We start from the raw sequence: 8,761 nt of genomic DNA, 5'->3' as shown, positions 1-8,761 counted from the left end.
TTAATATTTTACCAACAGATCCACACAACCCCACTACCAGCTTGTTCTTTTAAGAAACATGTAAGTATCTGGGAAACAAGAGGACCTGCAGATGCTAGAAATCTAGTGAACTACACACAAAGTGCTGGAGGAGCTCAGCATGTCAGGCAGCATCTATGGATGGGAATCAACATTTCGGGCCAAGACCCTTCATTGGGACTCTTGACACCCACATATCTGGAATATCAACAAGCAAAGAAAATAGAAAGTAGTGCAAAATAGGGAAAACCTTTAACAAAATTTAGTTCAAAATTTTTTTAAAAACTGCCAAACAGAGCTCAATAGTTAACAAATTCAACAAAGGCAATAAACATCTTCATCAATTGACTTTTTTTTGAAATAAAAAAAATATCTTGGTCCCATTTCAATCAGTCAAATTTACAAAGATAAATAAGAACTTTAGAAAAGTTTAGAATAGACTATTTACACTCAAACCCACTTAGATTAACATTACCTTGGACAGGAGGAAGAGAAGTAACACACACGAAAAAAAAAAATCACACAACAGTCAGATAAAACTTCTAAGTATCTACTTTCATCAAAAATGAACAGGATTCAGCACTCCAGGTGTGTGTATGCCATCGTGATAAGAAATACAGACCAGAAAACTTAAATGAGAGGCCAACTCAGAAAAAGGAATCATCACAATGGAAAAAAACATTAACCAGTCGAATGAGTATGACCCTCCATGGGAGACATCCCAACGATCTGAGCAGACAAGATAGTGACAAGGAAATGTGGAGCACCTGACTGAGAGTTGGAGAACTCTTCCCAGTGTCACGTACACACAACCCAGTAAAAGTATCAGCAGCAGTAGAACACACGTTACGTGGTATCTTATGGTGTTGTTTCACTAAGTACCGGAGACAGAGTTTAAAACAGAACTGATTTATTTGTCACAGATCCAGAATATTAAACTCCAGTCCCATTAAAGGTGAATATGCAGTAGAAGAAACTTCTCCCATGCCCAGTGACCAGGGTGCAGAACTGGGTGTGGTGAGCAGCAGCAATAATTGCAGAATTCATAAACTTAAAACTTTTCTGACTACAGTAGTGTGTCATAAAGTTACATACATGACTGAACACCTTCCACAGTCACAGCAGGTGAACAGCATCTCCGCTGTGTGAACTTACTGGTGTCCCTTAGACCAAATAGATGGGTGAAACCCTTCCTTCAGTCTGAGCAGGTGAATGGCCTCTTTCCAATGTGTACTGCCTGGTGTGCCAATAGGTCGGATGACCGAGTGAATCCCTTCCCACACACTGAGCAGATGAATGGCCTCTCCCCAGTGTGAACTCGCTGATGCAGCTTCAGGTGGCATGATTGAGTGAATCCTTTCCCACAGTCTAAGCAGGTAAATGGCTTCTCCCCAGTGTGAACTGACTGGTGTGCTTGTAGGCTAGCTAACTGTGTGAATCCCTTCCCACACAACGAACAGGTGAATGGCCTCTCCCCAGTGTGAACTCTCTGATGTACCTTCAGTTGAAATGACCGGGTGAATCCCTTCCCACAGTCTGAGCATGTGAACGGCCATACTCCAGTGTGGACTGACTGGTGTCTCTGGAGGGTGGATGAGTGATTGAATCCTTTCCCGCAGTCTGGGCAGTTGAACAGCCATTTCCCTGTGTGGGATGCCAGGTGTGTCTGCAGGCTGGATAACTGAGTGAATCTCTTCCCACAATCTGAGCAGGTGAACAGCCTCTCCCCAGTGTGAACTGACTGATGTGTAAGCAGGTGAGATGACAAAGTGAATCCCTTCCCACAGTCTGAGCAGGTGAACAGCCTCTCCCCAGTGTGAACTTGCTGATGTGCCTTCAGTTGAGATGACTGAGTGAATCTCTTCCCACAATCCGAGCAGGTAAATGGCTTCTCCCCAGAGTGAACTGACTGATGTGCTTGTAGGCTAGCTAACTGTGTGAATCCCTTCCCACAGTCTGAGCAGGTGAATGGCCTCTCCCCAGTGTGAACTCTTCGATGAACCTTCAGTTGAAATCTCCCAATGAATCCCTTCCCACAGTCTGAGCAGGTGAATGGCCACTCCCCTGTGTGAACTGACTGGTGTCTCCGTAGGGTGGATGAGTGAGTGAATCCTCTTCCACAGTCTGAGCAGGTGAATGGCTTCTTTCCAGTGTGGGCTGTCTGGTGTGTCTGTAGGCTGGATAACTGAGTGAATGTCTTCCCACAATCCGAGCAGGTGAACGGCCTCTCCCCAGTGTGAACTGACTGGTGTCTCAGTAGGTTAGATGATGAAGTGAATCCCATCCCACAGTCTGAGCAGGTAAATGGCCTCTCCCTGGTGTGAACTGACTGGTGAGCCAGAAGGTTGGATGATTGAGAGAATCCCTTCCCACATTCTGAGCAGGTGAATGGCCACACTCCAGTGTGAACTGATTGGTGTGTCTTTAGGCCAGATGACCTAGTGAATCCTTTCCCACAGTCTGAGCAGGTGTACGGCCATTTCCCAGTGTGAACTGACTGGTGTGCCTGTAGGTGGGATGACTGAGTGAATCCTTTCCCACACTCTGAGCAGGTGAAAGGCTTCTCCCCAGTGTGAATGCGCTGATGTACCTTCAGTTGACATGACCGAGTGAATCCCTTCCCACAGTCTGAGCAGGTGAACAGTCTGTCCGCAGTGTGAATTTGCCGATGCACCTTCAGTTGAGATGACAGAATGAATCCCTTCCCACAGTCTGAGCAGGTGAATGGCCTCTCCCCAGTGTGAATTCGCTGATGTACCTTCAGTTGAGATGACAGAATAAATCCTTTCCCACAGTCTGAGCAGGTAAACGGCCTCTCCGCTGTGTGAACTGCCTGGTGTGCCTGCAGGTTGGATGAGCGAGCGAATCCCTTCCCACATTCTGAGCAGGTGAACGGCCTCTCCCCAGTGTGAACTGTTTGGTGAGCTAGTAGGTTTGATGAGCGAGTGAATCCCTTCCCACAGTCCGAGCAGGTGAATGGCCGTTCCCCGGTGTGAATTCGCTGATGAGCCATTAGGTCAGATGATCGAGTGAATCCTTCCCCACAAATTCAGCAGGTGGCCAGCCTCTGCCCAGTGTGAACTGACTGATGTGTCCGCAGGTGGGATGACTGACTAATTCCCTTCCCACATACAGAACAGTGAGTGGCCGTGTCCCAGTGTGGAATTGCTGATGGACTTTCAGTTCAGATGACTGAGTGAATCCCTCGATCCACTTCTTAATGGACAAGAAGGGCAACACTGGCGTGTTGTCTCTGAGATTCTGGGAGACAAATTCCTTGCCGTGCTTAACCTGTGAAAAGATTTACAAAATACATCAGTGGGTGAAGGCAACATTTCAGATGAGATCACTTTAGTCACCAAGATGTGATCTGACATCACACTGTGCTTGGGCCCTGACGATTTCTGCACTTGTCTTCCGCAGGGTCCCAGGGAACAACTTGTCAGGGCCTGGGGATTTATTCACGGTAATTTGCCTTAAGACAGGAAACACCTCCACCTGTGTAATCTGTACAGGGTCCATGAAGTTGATGCTGCTTTGCCTCACTTCTATAGACTCTGTGTCCAACTCCTGAAAAATAGAGATGCAAAAAAAAAATTTTAAATCTCCCCCATCTATTTTGTCTCCTCATATAGATTACCGTTCTGATCGTCCAGAGTGGGCATGGTTCTGTATTGACATTCTCCATGTTTCTGTGGCAGAGAAGCTGGCCAAACTTGTTTGGAAGGGATACGGTAGGAATGACAATGGAGCAGCAATGGCTGGAGTTTCTGCGAGCAATTCAGGAGCTGAGTGATTGATACATCCCAAAGAAGTGGAAGCATTGTAAAGGCAGGAGGACACAACGGAGGCTAAAGTGAGAAGCCTAAGCCAACATAAGAACCAAAGAGAGGCCAAACAAAAGAGCAAAAACTGCTAGGAAGCTTTTAGAAAGCAACAGAAGCTGACTAAAAAAAAATGTCAGATGATCTCAGGGCGTGGAATTATGATTATTGTAGTCATTAATGAGTCTTTGTAGCACCCAACAGTCTGAGGCATTTAGAGGAACAAAATATCTGGGGCCTCGATATCTCTTGAAAACCAAGGTTCCCTGCACCAGCTACCTTTCAACTTTTACTTTGACAGGCACATACAAACCCTAACCCTCAAAACTTCACTTCTGAAGGCCTCCCACTTACCAAGTACTCCTTTGTCAGAAAACAGCCTGTGCCAATCCACACTTGTCAGATCCTTTCTGATACCATCAAAATTGACCTTTCTCCAATTGAGAATTGAACCCATGGTTCAGTCCTCATTTTTTCTATATTAACTTGGAATCTCATGACATTATGATCACTACATACAAAGTGTTCCGATACACTAATTTCTGTTACTAGCCCTGGATTATTTTCTAATAGCTTATTGCACACTTCTATGTCGGGAGTTCTACGTGCTGACTTCAGGCACATTTGACAAACTCTACCTATCCAGTCCTTTTATATACGGGAGCCCCAGTAATCTTTGGGAATTTAAAATCGCTCACTATATGAAGCATTCTTTCTTGGCATAGTCTGTGATCTCTCCACAAATTTATTTCTCTGAATTCCTCAGATTGTTGGGTGCAAACAAGTCCCAGCAATAGCTACAATATCACATTCCATGCCCTGAGGTGTCTGGTGTCAAGAAAACAACCTCTCTCTCATTGTCACAAAAACAAAGGAGCTGATTGTGGACTACAGGAAGAATGGAGACAGGCTAACCCATATTTGCACCAATGGATCTGGGGTTGAGAGGGTGAACAGCTTTAAGTTCCTCGTCAGACACATCGCAGAGGATCTCATGTGGTCTGTACAACAGTGCCTCTTTCACCTCAGACGGTTGTAAGAAGTTTGAAATGCAGCCCACAATCTGAAGAACTTTCTGCAGGGACACAATTGAGAGCATCCTGACTGGCTGCATCACTGCCTGGCATGGGAACTGTACTTCCCTCAATCACAGACTTTGTAGAGTGGTGTGTACAGCCCAGCACATCTGCAGTTGTGAACTTCCCATGATTCAGGACATTTACAAAGACAGGAGTGTAAAAAGGGCCCGAAGGATCATTGGGGACCCGAGTCACCCCAACCACAAACTGTTCCAGCTGCTACCATTTGGGAAACAGTACCGCAGCATTAAAGCCAGAACCAACAGGATCCGGGACAGCTTCTTCCACCAGGCCATCAGACTGCTTAATTCATGCTGATACAATTGCATTTCTAAGTTATAGTGACTGTCGTGTTCTATTATAACTTACTAAAAATTGCACGTTGCACATTCAGACGGAGATGTGACATAAAGATTTTTACTCCTCATGTATGTGAAGGATGTAAGTAATAAAGTCAATTCAATTCAATTCACCCTCTCCACTATCTGTTCTGTCATTCTGGCTCCCATTCCCACTACAACTTCAGTTTAACCCAGCCTGTCTCCACCACACTAGCACCAGCAAGCCTTACCACTACGACATTAGTCCCCTTCTAGTTCTGGTACCCTAACTACTGAACCCACATCACCCCTTTGACTTTCCTCTGCCAGGTAACCCCCCCCCCCCCCACCTCCAACAGTTTCTAAAGTGGTAGAATATATAGACCACAGAAAACCTACAGCACAATACAGGCCCCTCTGCCCACAAAGCTGTGCCGATCATGACCCTGGCTTAGGACTACCTGGGCTTACCCATAGCCCTCTATTTTTCTAAGCTCCATGTAGCCATCCAGGAGTCTCTTAAAAGACCCTATTGTTTCTGCCTCCACCACCACCGCCAGCAGCCCATCCCATGCACTCACCACTCTCTGCATAAAAAAAAACTTACCCCTGATGTCTCCTCTGTACCCACTTCCAAGCACCTTAGAACTATGCCCTCTCGTGCTTGCCATTTCAGCACTGGGAAAAAGCATCTGACTATCCACATGATCAATGCCTCTCATTATCTCGTACACCTCCATCAGGTCACCTCTCATCCTCCATCGCTCCAAGGATAAAAGGCTGAGATCACTCAACTTATTCTCATAAACCATGCTCCCTAATTGACACAAAGTCCTTGTAAATTTCCTCTGCACCCTTTCTATGGTCTACCTGTTGTTGTGGGGGATGGCCACAAGAGTACTGTACTCTGCGATGGCTACTTAACCTCATTCCCCTTCCTGACTCTCACCCAGTTTCATGTGTCCTACACCTTGGGTGTAACTCACCTCTGTTCAATGTCATATCAATCACCCCTCCGACTCCTGATTAATCCAGAATTCATTCATTCCCAGCTCCAACTCCAATATCACTGTCAATAATAATTTTTATCTGCTCTGGGTTTGATTGACTTCATCTGCACTCTCACACAACCTATGTAGCAGGCCTGTAGTGGATAATGAAGGATTTTCTCGACAGAGCATTTGAACACCGTCCATACGTGACTTGCTTGCTAACTGATGCTATGAAAAGTCATTTTTTCAAATATCGCTCCACTTCTTCCCACTTGCAAATTCTCCAGCAACTTTTGCGTCACCACAATACACACAGGTAACACCAGTTTCTGTTTTGTACATAAATATTTCCCCTGAACCCTCCCCCAGGTGACTGACAGTGGTAAACTCATTGATGGCAATGTCAATGAATATGAAAGGAAGGGCAGTAGTCTGTCCCATTGGAGTCTGGCACATTTGTGATGTGAAAGCTACTTGTTGCCCAGTGCAAAGGTGTTTGATATCATTATGTACCCAGACAGAGTGGGTCAAAACATGTTCTCACGGGTGGAAAAGTCCAGAACAAGAGGAGGTAGAACAAGCAAAACACACAAAATGCTGGAGGAACTCAGCAGGGCAGGCAGCATCTATGGAAAAGAGTACTAATGCTGAGTTCCTCCAACAATTTGTGTGCGTTGCTTGCATTTCCAGCATCTGCAGATTTTCTCTTGTTTGTGATTGGAAGTAGAACACACCTGGTGATGTAAAAGATTATGTTCCCTTTCCCCGAGTTCCCAATCCTTGCATTTAGATAGCTGGAGCTCAGCTCTGTCTGAGAGATCCAGCGGTTCCCATTCCCTCATCAGCCGGAAGCTCCCTGGGGCCCGTGTGCAGATCGTGGGGCTGAGAGAGAGGGTCGAGAGCAGGACTGTCCCGGGATTGCGGGTCACGGTATCCGCATCTCACATCAATTGTCCTGAAGTCGGTATTAAAATCCCGCCCGGAGATTCTCTCTTACCTCTTGCCGATCCTCCCGAGGCCTTTGTATATCGCGCGCATGAGTGATATTCGGGAAAATGCGCAATCCTGACGGCTGCGAATGTGATCGGTGCTTCAGCGACGGCTAAATTTCCAACTCCCGGCTTTATGGGTAACCAGGGCACCATTAAAAGTTTCCGCAAGCACCGCTTCCATGTCCATACCTCAGTTTTTTTTGTGTGTATAGAAAACTCAGCAGCTATTTTAACACAGAAAGCGGCTCCCATAAACAACATACTCTATAGCAACTGGTATTCCGTGTATCTAATACCAAAGTACAACCCTCTTACAAAGGCAGAGTGGCGGGCAACTGGAGTCTCTCCCTGCGGTGGGAAACCCCACCAGTCACGTGATCTCATTTGCCCCTCCCATTTGACCGCGGATGGGCAGCATCTGCGCGTATGTTTCCGAGGCCCCGCCCGCTAGATGATGTAACACTGACGCCGCGCATGCTCACTGCATCCAGATGGGTGGTGTTTTCCTTTCCGCTCAGTGCTGAAGCCGGTTCATCTGCGGCAGCAGGATCGGGAAAGGTCGGGATCACTGTCCGCGGGCCGAAGTTTTCACTTTCCCATCGGTGAGTATTGAGACCGATCCCGAGCGGGGAGATCTGATGTGGGCCGTAATCCCCGAACTGAGGGCCAGTTACTCATTCAGTACCCAGTTATCTGGGCTCGTCAGAAATGTGTTGACTTCACTGAATCTGCATTGAACGATCCAAACCAGGAGCCCAGGCTGTCTGTTTCCACAGAATTGAAACGGGAGTCCCGTCAGCCGGTCACGTGAGGCTGTTTTACCGCAGATCTGCCCCGCCCTCCGCTTTGTGACGTACGATCACGTGGTGTGCCAGCCGTGGGGGTGGTGTGTGAGTGGCAGATTCAGCTGTTGACTCTGTGAGGCTGGGTCCTGGTGTATCACAGTTTTTGATCCAAGTAAAATGGACCGGGGCTTCGAGCTGCCCGAGTTTATGAGGCGCTGAGTTCTGGGATCAGATCTTTGTTTCTGGAGTTCCTTTGGAAACAATGACTGCTGATCTGAGGAGAGACTCGAGGAAACCTGCAGATGCTGGAATTTCAAGCAACACACATAAAAGTTGCTGGTGAACACAGCAGGTCAGGCAGCATCTCTGGAAAGAGGTACAGTTAGGACAAGGGTCTCGGCCCGAAACGTCGACTGTACCTCTTCCTAGAGATGCTGCCTGACCTGTTGCGTTCACCAGCAACTTTTATGTGTGTTGCTTGTAACCTGAGGAGAGGATGCGTTCCCATTCCATCCTCACAGGTAGTGGCTGCTCTGTGTTTGCATCAGTAGAAATAAAATAGACCAGTGTTCAAACTGTGTTTGGAAATTCCCCCTCACTGTCACCTGTCTATCAGGCAGTGGAAATAAAACATAAACCCAAGATGCAGGAGATCGGCACTAAAAACTGAAAATATGTGAGGCCATTCTGATAAAACGTTATTAACCTGAATCGTTAAGTTTGTTCCTCTCCCCACAGCTGTTCCTTACCT

General features: G+C 46.8%; 2 protein-coding genes across 2 annotated transcripts in view; one reads left to right on the top strand and one right to left on the bottom strand.

The window, feature by feature from the left end:
• Positions 1-609: 609 nt before the first annotated feature.
• On the bottom strand, positions 610-7,993 carry LOC140206951 (uncharacterized). The gene is made up of 2 exons (XM_072275246.1): positions 7,231-7,993; positions 610-3,309 (listed from the first exon to the last, which is right to left on the bottom strand). The coding sequence occupies exon 2, from the start codon at positions 3,029-3,031 to the stop codon at positions 1,214-1,216; it is 1,818 nt and encodes a 605-aa protein (XP_072131347.1). The 5' UTR covers positions 3,032-3,309; positions 7,231-7,993; the 3' UTR covers positions 610-1,213.
• The window catches only part of LOC140206955 (uncharacterized), a 136,565-nt gene continuing 135,509 nt past the window's right edge, over positions 7,706-8,761 (top strand). Inside the window, exon 1 of the mRNA XM_072275251.1 lies at positions 7,706-7,827. The gene's annotated coding sequence lies outside the window, so the exon portion shown is untranslated. The remainder of the gene's footprint in view (positions 7,828-8,761) is intronic.

Source organism: Mobula birostris, chromosome 13 (genome assembly GCF_030028105.1).
Source record: "Mobula birostris isolate sMobBir1 chromosome 13, sMobBir1.hap1, whole genome shotgun sequence".
Lineage (NCBI taxonomy): Eukaryota > Metazoa > Chordata > Chondrichthyes > Myliobatiformes > Myliobatidae > Mobula > Mobula birostris.
Note: the sequence above shows the minus strand (reverse complement) of the source record. Positions and strands in the feature narration are given on the sequence as shown.